General features: G+C 31.0%; 1 protein-coding gene across 14 annotated transcripts in view; it reads left to right on the top strand.

The window, feature by feature from the left end:
- LOC148614921 (receptor-type tyrosine-protein phosphatase eta-like) overlaps positions 1-15762 on the top strand; it is a 118153-nt gene that overhangs the window by 45072 nt on the left and 57319 nt on the right. For all 14 annotated transcript variants that reach the window (XM_088589445.1, XM_088589453.1, XM_088589446.1 and 11 more), the window contains 3 exons: positions 3946-4227; positions 5826-6023; positions 6540-6641. In XM_088589445.1, coding sequence (XP_088445571.1) covers positions 3946-4227; positions 5826-6023; positions 6540-6641 — 582 coding nt within the window. The remainder of the gene's footprint in view (positions 1-3945; positions 4228-5825; positions 6024-6539; positions 6642-15762) is intronic.

Here is a 15762-nt window from a genome sequence, read left to right as displayed (position 1 = left end):
GTGTTGTGGTTCAGCATTGTGTATGAGTTTCATAAATTTGGACGAGGTAAACTTAACTTAGAGTGAGGAAACAAATTTTGCAAGTTATAAAGGGATATAACTCCAGAACGCAAGTGATTCACTATTCAAATTCTAACTCTGTCTGGGTGTTATGAATCTTAGCACTGTTTATGAGTTTCATAAAATTTGGATGAGGCAAACTTATAAGTGTGGAAACCACAATCGGACGACAGGCAGAAGGACAGATGAACGGTCAAGGGTAACATTCAATGCCCCCTTCGCCTAGCTGCAGCGGCATAAAAACACAAAAATACATTTTATTTTCATTTCACAATTCAGGATTGCAAAACAATAAACCAACAAATAAAACAAAAACGGTCATACAAAAAACAATATTATACATATAACAAACAGTAGACTTGGACACAAAAATTTATTCAAAACAAAACAAAAAATCAATATCAAGGAACAAGGCTCACATTAAAAACATTTAAGCAACAAATCACATATAAAATGAGATTCAATTGAACCTAAGATATCTATATTTGTACCAAAACAACTCGAGCAAAAAATGAAGATCGTCCCTATCACTGAGCATAAAGTCTGCAACTGACACGTTTACTAGTCCCTTGTCCGATCTAACCCTTAGAGGCACACCGAAGTTTGGCTAGATCCTTTAATCTCAGTTTCCGCTGTATAGATGACATAATATCTTTAAACAATCCTAATTTCTGGGATTTGATACATCACATCTACCCCAAAGAACTTGAGATAAAGGATACTACAGACACTCTTAGGTCGGGCTCATATCTTGACTTACACTTAGAAATCGATGGTAAAGGAAAACTATTGACCAAACCTTACAACAAACGTGTGACTTTTCATTCAGAATTGTCAACTTTCCTTTCATCTGTGGCAACATCCTTTGAGCACCTGCGTGTTCATATCACAACTCATACATTATGCCAGAGCTTGCTGAAACTACATAGACTTTTTTTATTGCACTAGAACTCTAACAAATTGGCTTCTGGAACAGAGTTATGTTGCTACAAGATTGAAGTCATCACTACAGAAGTTTTATGGTCGTCATTATGAACTCGTGGATTGTTATGGTGTATCCATCTGCACCATAAATACTGATTTATTCAGCAGGTCATAGTTTTCCTTTCCTCGTTTGTTTACCCGGGACTTGACTTTTTATGAGCAACTCAGCGGGTGTTTCTAGAAAAGCAGAGAACACTTACCCTACCGGTGCACCTGGTCCATGCTCCCAGTTTTTAGTGGAGTTGTAGTTGCTTATTTGCTTTTGTTACATTTGTATGTATGAATTTAGTTACTTTATGTTCTTTGTTGTGTTTGTCTGTTTTCCATATCTGGTCTTTGTCCCTGGATTGCATTTTTGTTATTACCGCTATAACCTTGGTTCCCTTGATTACTCTTGAATAGTTTCTCCCAATGCAACATCAAGGTCATCATCATTAAGTTCTGAAAATGTACATTTACTCAGATCAAACTGAGCCATTCTTCGATACATTGTACGTTCAGATGCAAGTAAAAGCTTTGCAACATCTGAGATCAAAAATCCATTATCAAGTAAATTCTCAAGTGTAGATTTGTTTATGTCAAATTAAGGGGGTCCGGAACTTCCTTGTATTTTCGATGGTTTATTAGTCCTATATTGAATACACTCAATTTGAAGCTTCATCATTTCTGCTGTATTTGAAACTCCTAGAGCTTCTAATTCATGTTTCGAAAAAATACCCACAATGTTTGGTGTTATCTTTTATCTTTCAAAATGTACCAACGCATGCTTCAAATCAACCTCCTTTAGTACACTCAGCATGAATGATACCTCCATTTTGTTTTTTTCTAATATCTTATGATTCCTTTTGTCTTTACAAAATGACAAAGTACCATCATATAATGTCAAAGTACCATCGTATAATGTCAAAGTACCATCATATAATGTCAAAGTACCATCGTATAATATTGAAGTACCATCATATAATGAAAGTTTTTAACATAAGGTAGTTACGGCATTCCATACTTTCCCATCATAATCTATATTTAATTTATTCATATGACTTTATTCTTATCCATCATCATCATCATCATCATCATCATCATCAATCATATCTCATTTAATCAGGCTATACATCACACATCAATTCCTTGACCAAAATGAGACAATTCATAGCTAGGTCTGTGTCAGAGTGAAACAAATTGCTTCTATTTTTTACCAGATAAACTCATTTTGTACATCAATTTTATTTTGCATTCATTTGTGTCTAATTGAAACTTGAGTCACTTGATGTATTTAAAGTCATATGATGTAGTAAATATATTATTGTTTGCATCTCTTACCAACAAAACTTTGGGGTAAAAGGAATCATGTTGTATGGCATGCCAAAGTTTGGGAGGGAGTATATAGGTATCATCTTGCCTGATTGTCCGTCTGTCCATCCATCTATCAGCATTTCTTGTAACGGTAAGTGCAACTCCTCCTTAACCGTTCAAGAGATTTTGTTACAATTTTGTAGGAAGATGGGTATCATATGTATAAATATCTGCATAACAGACTCCTGAATCAAGGGTATGAGGAAATGCGTCTTAAAATGTCTCTTACCTAATCCCTTTTTAGATATCAGTCCTGGGTTGAAAAATACTCAGTTTCTTTTAAAAATAATGAGTATTGACTGTTTTGTTTTTTTGTTTTTTGTTTTTTTTTTTTTGTAAATTGTTCTTTGTGCTGATGTGACCGCAGATTTACCGATTATGACATAGTATGTAAATGCTTTTTAATCACCGCTAGCATATTCATGCAGCAAAGGAAGAGGGAGGTTTAGCACACTGTAAAACCAAGATTTAACCCACCATTTCATTTGAAATGCCTGTACCAAGTCAGGACCATTGCAGTACCAGCTTCTTTGGTGGTGTAATATCTATTTTGCTAAATTTATTTTGGACGTGATTTGATTATGAATAGGTTTGGTGTTCAGTAATTTTGTTGTTACCCTTATGTGGATGTGCATAAAGGTATTTAATTAATTGTTATGAAATTTTGATATGATTTCATTAACCACTAAACAAAGTTTCCTATTCAGTTTGGATTTTATGTTCCCTACTGTTTTAGAAAAAGGGTAAATAAAAGTTTTATTAAAACTCATGTAGAATGTTTGTTTTATTCTGATTTTAATTATTACTTTTTTATTATGTTCCATATTTAATTCTGGTGAACAAATGTATCATGCATATTTTATGTTTTTTGGACCATTTTCAAGTTTTTAGGGTCAAAGTTGAACTTTCATATTTTTGGTCCGATTTCAAATTTTTTTTTTTTATTTGATTCCTCTTAAAAATCCCTGCCTGCATTTTTCATTCACATTTCAGATATCTCTATGCTTTAATTGAATTTCAAATTTTGTGGAATATAGTGTCCAAACCATTTGTTGCATTCATAATGAATTGTAAGTCCTTCTGGTTAAGTGTGTCAAAAACTAATGTTGTGTCCACACTTGCTCCAAATGTTCAGGGTTTGACCACTGCCGTCATATCATACTGCGCTCAGCAAAGCTATTTATTTTCATATATATTTTGGCCATATGGTTTCATTGGTGGTTAGAGGGGTTCTTTAATTTCTAGTTATCATGAGTTTTAACTTTACATGTGAGTCTCCATTTGTGAATATTCAATTAAGGTAAGTGATTTTACATTCTTTTGATTACCATTATAACTTTGGTTCCCTTGATCACTCTTTCATATATCATACACTGTTTTCACACTTCAATTTAATCTTCATCAATCTTCACAAGTATTTCAGTATTTTTCTACAGTTTAGTTAGCAACATTTTTAATTTGATTTAACAGATGAAAATAAAGAAAGCAACTGTGAAATTTCATTGCATTTTTCTTACAAAAGTATGTTAATTTTATATTCTATAACAGCTCCTGCTGCACCAGGACCTTTGGATTTGACCAGTAGTGATCTTGCAGCTGCTGATGGGCAAATTACAGTTAGATGGCAATACACAGGAGTTGTCTCTCATTATACTGTGTCAATTAATGACTCAAAACTGAATCAACAAGTTCAGGACAAAACATATTCAGCTCCCAGTGTGGTACTTAATGGTGCCCTGAATGGACACAGATATCAAATAACATTGAGAGCTCATAGTAACAGTTTAGAAAGTGTAGCCTACACAGAAATATTTAGAACTGTGATAACCCGTAAGTAATCTTAATATTCTATATATAGGACTCAATATCCATTGTACAGTAGGTTTTGGATATGGTGTTGAGTTCAAGGGGGCAGTATAGTTGGTTCTTTATTTCTTTTTTCAAAACTGTTATGGTTTTTTGTTTATTCAATATTGTTATCTTGAAGTATGTAAACAAAAGAACTTTTTTGTATCCCATGCACTGCTATCAATGGGTGATAGAAAAAAAGTCTTGATGTCAGTAAAAGTAGTTTAAAGAATTTTGTCAGTATTACATTAGGTTAGTTATTTTTCCATAGTTAGATTGTAACTATTTCAATATGTATACTCTCTGTATAACAATTTTCAAAATTTAGTCTGCAAGTTTAATTTGATTGAAAAAAAATTGTGGGACAAATTCCAGACATGTGTATTCTATGGCAAGCCAAAGTGGACAAAAATGTTTAATTATAAATATTTATAAATAATTAAAAATATTTGTAATTCAGTTATTAAAATTCATGATGATGATGTTATTTATAAATATTAATAATTGTCTTACATTTATAAATATTTATAATTCATTTATAAATATTTATAAATAGGCATTTTTTACCACTTTGGATTGAATTATAAATATTTATAATTGATTTAATATGGGGTTGGCATTGCATAAATCAGCGAGCACCGTGAGTTTTACCATATGTGTACCATCTGTACAAAATCAATATTCCTATTTGAAAATCATTCTTGTTAATTAATGGGGGAGTGAATAACTTGAACAATTTTTTTCTCAAACTTCCAACTCCATACCCCCTTTCACCTTGCTCTCAAAATGGTCAATAACTTTGTAGCACTTCGCAATACTGTACATTTTTGATCCCTTAAGGGCAGTATCCATTTCAGTTTTGGCCTGTCAGATCAATCTGTACAGTTACCGGAAATAGTACAGTTCACCACGGATAGTGGGAATATTTTACACATATCATGTGATGTAAACAAAATGCAGACTACAGCTGCAAAGTCCAAACAAGAAAATGATTGCCTTTCCTATCTTAGAAAAGCTATGCTTTGATTTTGATGATACAATCAGAGTTACATTTTTTTCACATCCACGTGTTTCCTGAAGTTTTTAAAAACATAACATTCACTTCTTTAAATAAGTAAAAAAAAATAGAAAAAGACCTGAAAACTATCAGAAAAATGAATTTATTTTTACTTAAACATAATCTTAACCTATATTTTTTTTATTTGTTTGATTGAAGGAAATGATGAATTTTCTCTGTAAGGACATTCACTTTTTGTTACTTCTGGGATATGACTTTTTTTGCTTAGTATATTGGGGAACCTTAAGGAAAAGTTAGAAACTACACATAATAACCGTAGAGCTCACACTGCCTCGCGGCGCTCGCTATAAATATTTATAATTCATTTATTGATATTTATAATTCATTTATAATTCATTTATAATTCAATTATAAATACTAATAAATGATTTACAAATATTTATAATTAATTGATAAATATTTATAAATGAATTATTAATATTTATAAATATTAATAAATAGGCATTGTTGTCCATTTTGGCTTGCCATAGTATTCATCATGAGTTCGTTTTGTGCCTTGCAGAACCAAATCCACCAACCAATTTGAATTGTACTGAAGTAGGGTCAACCGGTCTAGATCTGAACTGGATTGCTCCTGCTCTACCTAATGGAGATATAATGTACTACTTGATTGATACTGTGTCAGGTCCGAATCCTTTACCCTCAAGGATCAATACTACCAACAGTGGAATCTTATACACAGTGGAGAACCTACATGAAGGTACATTTAATGGCATAGTTATATGGGTTTTTTAATTACATATTCACTTATATATTACACCTCTTCATAGAGCATAAGTATTTTGCAATCAAATATGTAATTTTTAAATGAGAAATAATAATTTTGCATTATATTTGTATAAGGTTCTATGATAAATAGCCTTTTTTCAGTGGTTTCTTCAGAATAACCAAAAGACAGAATGTTTGGCATTATATACAATTTTCCTTGGCTTATTTTGAAATTCTCCGACTTAAATAGAAATGTATTTAGATGTCCTTTATTCATTCTTCACTCTGTATATCACACTTTTGTATCCTCAATTTCAGGGACCAGTTATTAGATAATGCTATGTTTATCTTTTATTTTGCATTTTTTTATCCAATTGTAGCTGGAATTTTCTTATTTTACTTAGACGTAGCCATTGACAATCATCAGATACCATTCTATATTAATCAACATTTTTCTGATGCTTCGTGGCATTTTTTTTTTTTAAATTTCTATTCATGATATTTTTAGATATGACATATTGGTTTCAAGTGATAACAGTAAATGATGGCATAGAAAGCATCAGGAACAGTAACCCAAGTAATACAAAGTCTTGCAAAACAAAAGCTGGCTGTAAGTAATTTGTCATCTACATACTATATTAGCTATGAAAATAATGGTTGAAATGTTTCCAACTGACAAAACCTACTCATTTAGTAGACCACAGACCAGCATAACCCCTTTTACCCTACCTGAGGGATTTTTGTAGACCTATATAGGTTTTATAATTTATGTATTTAAAAGGCATTTCTGCCTGTTTGCCAAAATATAAGTTCAGCACTAGCTCAGGGTTGAAGAAATAGTCAAGGCTGAAATGTGAAAATGACAAAATTTGCTAAAAGCTGATTTTTCTTATAAACAGAATGCAAATACAAAAAGTGATAGATACCATTAAAATGTTTTCAAGCTTTTGAATGAGGTTATTTTTCACAGTTTTTATTATATAACTAAAGTCATAAAATAAACAAATGAACCCCTTCCCCAAAGGTTTTCCATTGAAAATTCCTCAAGTTTGGACATCATCAATCGGCAGTATTCAGTGAATGAGATGTATCAGTAGGTACATTTTGTTTTAATCTGAGAAGGCATGTTTTTTTTTGTTTTTTTTAAACTGAAAAATTTGCAAAAAAAGTTGATAAAATCAGGTTTAAAAATGTCAAATTTCCTACAAAATGTCTTCAATTTTTATTTCATGTCCTGACACTGACACTTTTTCCTTGGAAAATTCCTTTCTCATATGGGTATCACCGGTTTTTTTTTAGCTATTTAACTTTGTAATCCACTAATCAAATTTAGCCCAGAAAAAAATGGACTTACTTTCATTTTCACAATGAAGTCAAATTGTCATTGAAAAAATGCCCCTACTTTTCCTGTATAATTTCATTTGATATCCACAGATAAAATGCATTAAATACATGAAATAAGTTTTGATGCATATATTGTCTTGCAAAATAAAAAAATCAACATAGATAAATTCGTAAGCATGTAACTTCTGGTGACCTTATTCCACGCATGTGCTGTAAGGGTCAGTTCTTTTTAAAAAATCTGATTACAAATCGAAAGTGATTAAACAACTGCTAGGAATACATACAGACTCAAGCCCTAAAAGAAAACAAGTTAGAATATAACGCAAGGATTCTTTTATAAGTTAGGTATTGTGATATAATGTGTTACAAATGTGGATGTAATTGTCATTATTTGAAAACTAATAAAGAAGTAGATGAAATGTAAACAAGATACGTGCTTACCTGTGTATGCCTTATTGTTATTTTATTACTAAGGTGAAAGTATTTTCAACCCAGGTGGCTGTTCTGTAGGCAGTCTTTAGAAGTAATGGCGAAAAATAATTAGATCCGAATTATTGATCTTCTTTGATTAACATTCATTGTTTTCACAATATTCTGTAGGTATTAACAGCATTTATTACTTCAGTTGCATTACTACAAATATATTTCATTGAATCACCAAAATTGAGTAGAATGAGAACTGAACAAATTTGGCAGCTAAGGCAGCTTTAAACAATGAGTTCCAATAAGAGAAGACAAATTTATTTTGTGGATATCATATCTTTTAAGGGGAAATCCATGCAAAAACCATGCAGGCAATAGGTAGCACATGACAAATTTTGTTTTTTAAAAAAAATATTTTGTCCAATTTATTTCAAAAATGCATCCTTTCTCAAAGTTGAAAGTTTGCTTTTGATTAACTTTAATGATTAAAGAGATACAAATTACATAGAAAGCATTGAAGTTCATTGAAGAAAGGGACATAACTCTTTAATTTGAATAAAATTTGGTTGCTCTGTTAGGGAACTTAAAAGTCAATTCCTTGGCCATCCATTTTCGATTTAAAAAAAAACAAAATTTACTGCTAATAAACAAAATCAAAACCGTATTTCCTGAATATAATACAAGTTGGAAGAACTCAGTAAGGAATATGTTTTTGCTCCTGCTGATAAAGCTGCGAGTAATATTATTAGCTCACCTGGCCAAAGGCCATTTGATCTATTGCCATCATTTGGCATCCGTCGTTATCGCTACAAAGCTCTTTTCTTCTGAAACTACTGGACTAATTAGAACCAAACTTGGTATGAATGTTCCTTGGGGTATATTGCCTAGAACTGTGGTGGGAATTTTTGATTCGTAAAAAACATGGCTGCCATTACTGAAAATAGAACATAGGGGTCAGACAGTAGTTTTTCACATATATCTCCTAAACCGTTAGGTTTAGCTGAATTTTGACATGGATAAAAAATGTTTAGCATGATGAGACCTATCTCTGGTCAAATTTTGGTTTTAATCCATTAAGCCATGTTGGAGTTATTGCCCTTTTTCAACAATTTTTGCTATTTTTAATGTTATTTCTTTCCAAAATCTTCTCCTCTGACACTACTTGACCAATTGAAACCAAACTTGAAATGAATGTTCCAAAGGGTATACTGCATAGAACTGATGTGGGGATTTTTGATTCGTCAAAAAAAAATGGCTGCCGTTACTAAAAATAGAACAAAAGGGTCAGACAGTAGTTTTTCACATTTACCTCCAAAACCGTTAGGTTTAGCTGAATTCTGATATGGGTAAAAGTGTTTAGCATGATGAGATCTTTCTCTGGTCAAATTTTGGTTTTAATCCGTTAAGCTATGTTAAAGTTATTGCCCTTTTTCAAAGATTTTTGCTATTTTTAATGTTATTTCTTTCCAAAATCTTCTCATCTGACACTACTTGACCAATTGAAACCAAACTTCTTTTTTTTTTTTTTTTTTTTAATTTTTATTTCTATTTTTTCTAAATTCTCCAACAGTCGTATACAATCATCATTACATAAAAACACATAACTTATATTGTTCACAAATATCACAACATAATTTAGTATACAAAGAATACATATACTCATTAAGAAATGTATATATTGTTGAAAAATATTTTGTAAATAATGGGGGTTTTTTTTAAAAAAAAATCAGAGTATATATAAAAAAATAATAATAATAAAAATGAAGGAGAAATAAATCAGAGAAAAAACAAACAAACAAAAATGAAAGAGAAGTCCTGTTTTCTAATTTGAAATACATTAGTAAATCATTCATTTCACTTACATACATTGTGAGTCCTAGACATTAAATATATTTTGCAATTTACTCCACTTAATATTGAACTTAGTAATATACTTATTTTTTACTGCTAACATTTTTTTCTATCTTATTCATATCTTACAACTTACATTTTAATGCTACTATAGATAAATTATTTTTAAAATACCTTGTATCATAAATGTATTTCTTGATATTAAAATATATAATGTTTTATAGTTCATTTTTAGTAAGTTTTGAAACATCACCAAAAATAAAACTCAGTTTTGTAATTTGGGTACTTAAACCATGTGAAGGAAACCAATATTCAAAATTCTGTAAAAAATCTTGAACTACGTTACAATTCCATAGCAAATGTTCTATTTATTCATTTTCTATGTGACAAAATGTACAATAAGGATCATGAACGATTTTCATTTGAAAAAGAAGCTTATTTGTAGTAAGTATATAATGGTTTATTCTATACTGAAGCCACTGGAGTTTAGTATTCTTAGTGACTACAAATGGAAGCTTAAAAATACAATTCCATTCTAAATTATGTTCACTTAGTAGTTCACTCCATTTTTTTTGTCCATTAGGACAGATTTCATTTTTCACTAATATATTGTACATATCTTTTGTCCCTTTCTTACTTCTAATAAGGTTTTGAAATACAGAAGGTATAAATGGTCTACATGGAATAGTGGTACCTTTTATAAATATTTCGCTGCTGATTTTACAGCTGCTCTCAAACTATTGTATTTCATAACATCAATATTTATTCCATACTTTTGTTGTAACTGTTCTACAGTAAAAAAATGAACCATCAGAATTATACAAATTATTAATATAAATTATACCATGTTCAAACCAATCTTTGAAACATGGTGACTCATTATCTATTTTAATTATATTGTATTAACCATATAAGCTTTGAAAGAAAATATTCCATTTTTGTGTCTCTTTCTCTGTCAATTAACATTTCCCAAGATCTAAAAACATCTTTCCAAAAATATTTTTTTATCTTAAGATATAACTTCTTTAATTAGGCACCACCACAACTAAACAATTTGTTTTTGTCAACATAAGACATAAAAATACTTTGCCTTTTACAATTTTTTTGACAAACTCTTCTGATCCAAGTTGATTTCAGTGCATTTATAAATACATTTAAATTAATCATTTTCAGTCCACCTTCTGAGTATTCTTTACATAAAATATGTTTTTTAACCTTATTGATTAGTGGGTTCCAAATAAATGTAAACATGAGGTCATTTATTTTCTTGATAGTTTCTTCATCAGGATTTGGTAAAGAAATTATCAAGTGGTTTAGTATTGGCAGAACTAGAGACTTTATGACTGTAATTCTACCAATAACAGTAAGGTTTCTTTTTGACCACTGTTTTAAGAATGATTGGATCTGCATAATTCTGTCAAAATAATTTATTTTAACTACTTTGTTCAGATCAACGTCAAAATTCACACCAAGTAGTTTAAAAGATGTTTCACCCCAAGAAAGATTTTTGTCTGAACACAATATATCATTACTATATTTTTTACTCCCAATCCAAATTGCTTTGGTTTTAGAAAAATTAATATTCAAGCCAGATATTTTAGCATACCAATCAAGTTCATTAAGAGATTTTTCATCTCCAAAATTAAAGGTGTTTCATCAGCAAACTGTGACATTTTATTTTCCGTCTGCAAAACCTGAATACCACATATATCCTTATTACCACGTATCTTGATAGCAAGAATTTCTGCACATGAAATAAACAAATAAGGTGACAGAGGATCTCCTTGCCTACATCCACGTCCAATATGAAAAAAAAATCTGAAAGATTTCCACCCTGAATTACAGCAGATTTTATATTTGAGTAAAACACTTTAACCCATTTAATAATAGATTCACCAAAATTAAACAACTTCAGAACACAATTTAACAATTCCCATGAAATCGAATCTAAAGCTTTTTCTAAATCAATTAATAATAATAAACCTGGTATATCTTCTTCCTCTGTATACTGCATAATATCATAAATAAGTCGAATATTTTCCCTGATATAATGCCCGCTAATGACACCTGTCTGATCAAAGCCAATCGATTTGTCTAAAACTTTCTTAAATCTGTTATATACTGCATTAAGCAATGAAATGGGATGCCAGTTTTTTTTAAAAAATGACGAGGTTTATTCCCTTTTGGTAGACAAGTAGTAATTCCTTGTTTCTGAGTAACAGAAAGTTCACCTATATCATAACCATAGTTTAAAGATTCCACTACAAAGTGTTGAAGATCTTTCCAAAAAAAAATGAAAAATTCTGCTGAAAATCCATCTGATCCAGGTGTTTTATTGTTTTTCATTTTTTTCAATACAACACCTGCTTCATGGATGGTAATTTTACCCTCTAGATTGTTTTGTTCATCACCTGTTAAAATGCTATATTGTGTTTGATATAAATCTTTTTGCAATATTTCAGAAACCTAAGTGGCTAGAAACATATTTCAGAAACCTAGGTGGCTAGAAACTTGAAATTTGGCATAGTGATACAGTTAATAAAATAAAGCAAAAAAAGTGAATCGATGTGTTGTCTGTTGCCATGGCAACAAAAAAACTGAAAATTAGTAATATAATGCGTATCAGTAAGACCTTGGAATCCCACAAAAATTCTGACAAAAAGTCACCATTTTCAAAATGGCTGGCTTAGGTCACAATCTGGGCCTTGGCATTATCTCAATAACATGAATAGCTACAAATTTGAAAATGGGTCTGTCAAAGGAGTTGAATAGGCATAACAATACAATATTAAAATTGGAAACTTAAATGGTTGCCGGAAGTGACATTCGTTATTGCGCCAAATGTGAATGGCTACTGTTTCCATGGAAACGTGAAAAGTTCATAATCTAGGACATTGCAATATCTCGGAAACCTAGGTGGCTAGAAACTTGAAATTTGGTATGGTGGTACAACTCAATGTGCCTAATAAAACTAAGCAAAAAAAAGTGAATCGATATGTTGTCAGTTACCATGGCAACAAAAAATGTTAAAATTTCATGGATACTTTTTTCTCACACCTGTAACTTTTTTATTCATTAGGCAATTTTAATGAAACTTTCTTGTTACAGGGTCTCATTAATATCTCAGTATTTGGAGAAAAAATTTTCGTCGTTATGCCACAATTTTGAAAATGGCTGCCAAAGTTCATAATCTAGGACATTGCAATATCTCGGAAACCTAGGTGGTCAGGATCTTAAAAATTGGTGTGGTAGTAGAGTTTGATGATCTCTACAATATTATGCAAAATAAAGTGAATCGATATGTATTGTGTTTCCATGGTAACAAAAAAAACGAAAAAATTGCCATTTTTTTGTTATTTTTCAGAGGTTTTTTCTTTAAATACATGTAGGAAAAATGGCTTGGTTTAAAATGGCCGCCATCCAAAATAAGGTACCCTCTTGGAAAATTATGTAAATGTCATTAGAATTTTATGAAACTTAATATTTATGCATAAAATTGTAAGCTAAATTCAAATATTTTGGAATGTTTACCCATAGATGTTCACTTCACAAAAAATTAAAAGGAGGGGGTGCTTCAGTCGAAAAGGGGTATAGGTCATAATATAGGACATTGTGCCATCTCATAAATCTTAGTTGCTATCAACTTGAAAATTGGTGTGGTGGTAGAGTTTGATGATCTTTATAGTATTATCCCAAAAAGATGACTTGGTATTTCATATTTTGCCATAGTTATGAAAAAAAAACCAAAATTTGGTTAATTTTTGTGATTTTCCAGATGTTAGTCCTCAAAGTATGATTGAATTCATACTGTAATATACTGTTGAACTGACAACAGAGGAAATAACAACGACTAATTTTATAAATATTTTTTATAGAAAAACCTGTGGAAAAAGAAATTGAATATTAGGTTCAAAATTATCTATTGATTTGTTAGGGGTAAGTACTCACATGTACGATATTTGCCATTTTTAAACTACATAGCAATCCATAGTTCTATACAACAAAATCATTACACTTAAATACCTTGATATTTTACATATATCACATAAATTGTTTGCCATGCACTCTTACTGTTGCGAAATGTGTACTTTTCAATCGCAACTTTCCTACTTTCACTTTGCTGTCAGTCATGCTGTTTTTGTGAATTCTAGTCACTTAGGCACCTGGTCAAATCAGGACGTGGTTAATTGATACAATTGGTTGATATTCGAAGCCAACATTGATTTAGCTAGTATAAAAAAGCTACTTCAAAATATCCCCAAATTCTACAGGGAGGTTATTAAATGTTGGGTTATTGCTGGGGGTGGTCAAGATAAAGATCCTTCGGAAACAACTTATTTGGTATAATAAATTTATTAAATACAAAAATCAGTCAATCTGCTGCAAAAATTGGATAAAAAGCAATATTATATACATAAATTATATTGTAGATTATCAAAATCAAATTTCCGAGAAAGTTTCAACAAACTTCAACAAAAAAGCAACTGGATAAGCAGAATTAAATATTCTGAAAGAAGCTTTACCGCATAAATGGAAACTTCTCTTAAAGACAAATAGTTGCCCTGGATAACTAGAGGAATTTACAGGGAACACCTTGAAAAGCATGGGTTCAAGGTACTATATGTAACAAACGTAACTGAATAAAGTATTTATTTGTTGTTAAAAAAAAATAGGGGATAGCAACTATTGTATTACCTGTGTAATCACAAGTCTACAGAAGTGAACGCCACAAAAACAAATTGAAAAGAGGGGTGCTTTGGTGGAAAAGGGGGATATGTCATAATATAGGATAAGAAAAAAAAACGAAAGGTGATTTTTCAGATGTTTTTTGTTAATTGAGGAACTGTACATTTATATATATCACAAAAATCAGCTGAACTTTTCAATAGAATTATCAAAACTTGGTTACTGTATATTTTGAAATATCCAAGATGGCTGCCATTCAAAGTAAGGTGCCCCAATAAACAAAAGTGTTGAATTCATCCAAATTTTATGTTATTTTAGATTAATAATATATGCAGATTTCAAAATTTTGGGTTCTGAGATTATTTGGGGAACATGAGGGGACTTTTGTGACATGCTTGCAAGCACAACTTAAAACTTGTTATTATTATTTTAATTCTCCTGTCATAAAAATTGTTGAAAGTGTCCGCCCTTTTTCTCAAAACGGCTAATCTGATTGAGATGAAACTTCACAGGAAGTTAGAACTACTCTTTGAAGGATGCAGAACACCAAAACTTTGATTCCAGTTGGCGCCATTTTTTCAAAATGGCCGCCGGATTGGACGTACCCATTTTTTTACACCGGAAATTGGAACATCATATATCTCGAAAACTGCTGATAACAATTTGACAAAACTTGGTGTATGTATTGTGCTTAATAGTGTAAACAAAATAAAAAAAAAATTTTAAAATGGCCGCCAACGCGATCGAAAATTCAAATTTGTCCGATTTCGATTTATATCTAGGTTCTCTGAGCCATCCCGATTAATAATCTGTGGCTCAATTTGCAATCGGAACTACGTATCGGCCGCCATTTACAAAATGGCTTCCACCACGCTCGAAAATTCAAAACTTCGATTTTGATGAAAATTGATATCTAGGTTTTTTAAGACGCCACGATTAAGAATCTGCGGCTCAATTGATAATTTAAACTACATATTGACTGCCATTTTTAAAATGGCCACCACCGCAATAAAAAATTCAAAGTTGTTCAATTTCGATAAAATTTGATATCCAGGTTATTTACGCTGCCTCGATTAATTATAAGCAGTTCAACTGACGATATGTTTCTCAAAAGACTGATCAGGAAACAGGAGGCGACTTCTACACATTTCCTGGAAACGTAAATTTTAATTGTGTAATATTATTACCACATTGGCCAGATTTTAAATGGGAAGGGTTGTGATTATGCCAAAGTACATTGTTTGCCCCTGTCACAAGTCAGGAATTTCTGGCATCTGTTAGTCTTGTTTCACTTTCACTTTTAGTTAAGTCGCTGACCACGAAGTTGGTCTGAGACTTATTCTTTTTACTCCTTTTCTTATTATTAAGTCCCTGAACACAAAGTGTTTGGGACTTATTGTTTTTTTTTTTTTTTTACATTTTTTTTT

This window comes from Perna viridis, chromosome 6 (genome assembly GCF_037379345.1).
Source record: "Perna viridis isolate PV_CMFRI_1.1 ecotype Kerala chromosome 6, ASM3737934v1, whole genome shotgun sequence".
Classification (NCBI taxonomy): Eukaryota; Metazoa; Mollusca; class Bivalvia; order Mytilida; family Mytilidae; genus Perna; species Perna viridis.
The sequence above is the reverse complement of the archived record's forward strand: the minus strand, read 5'-3'. Positions and strand labels throughout refer to the sequence as shown.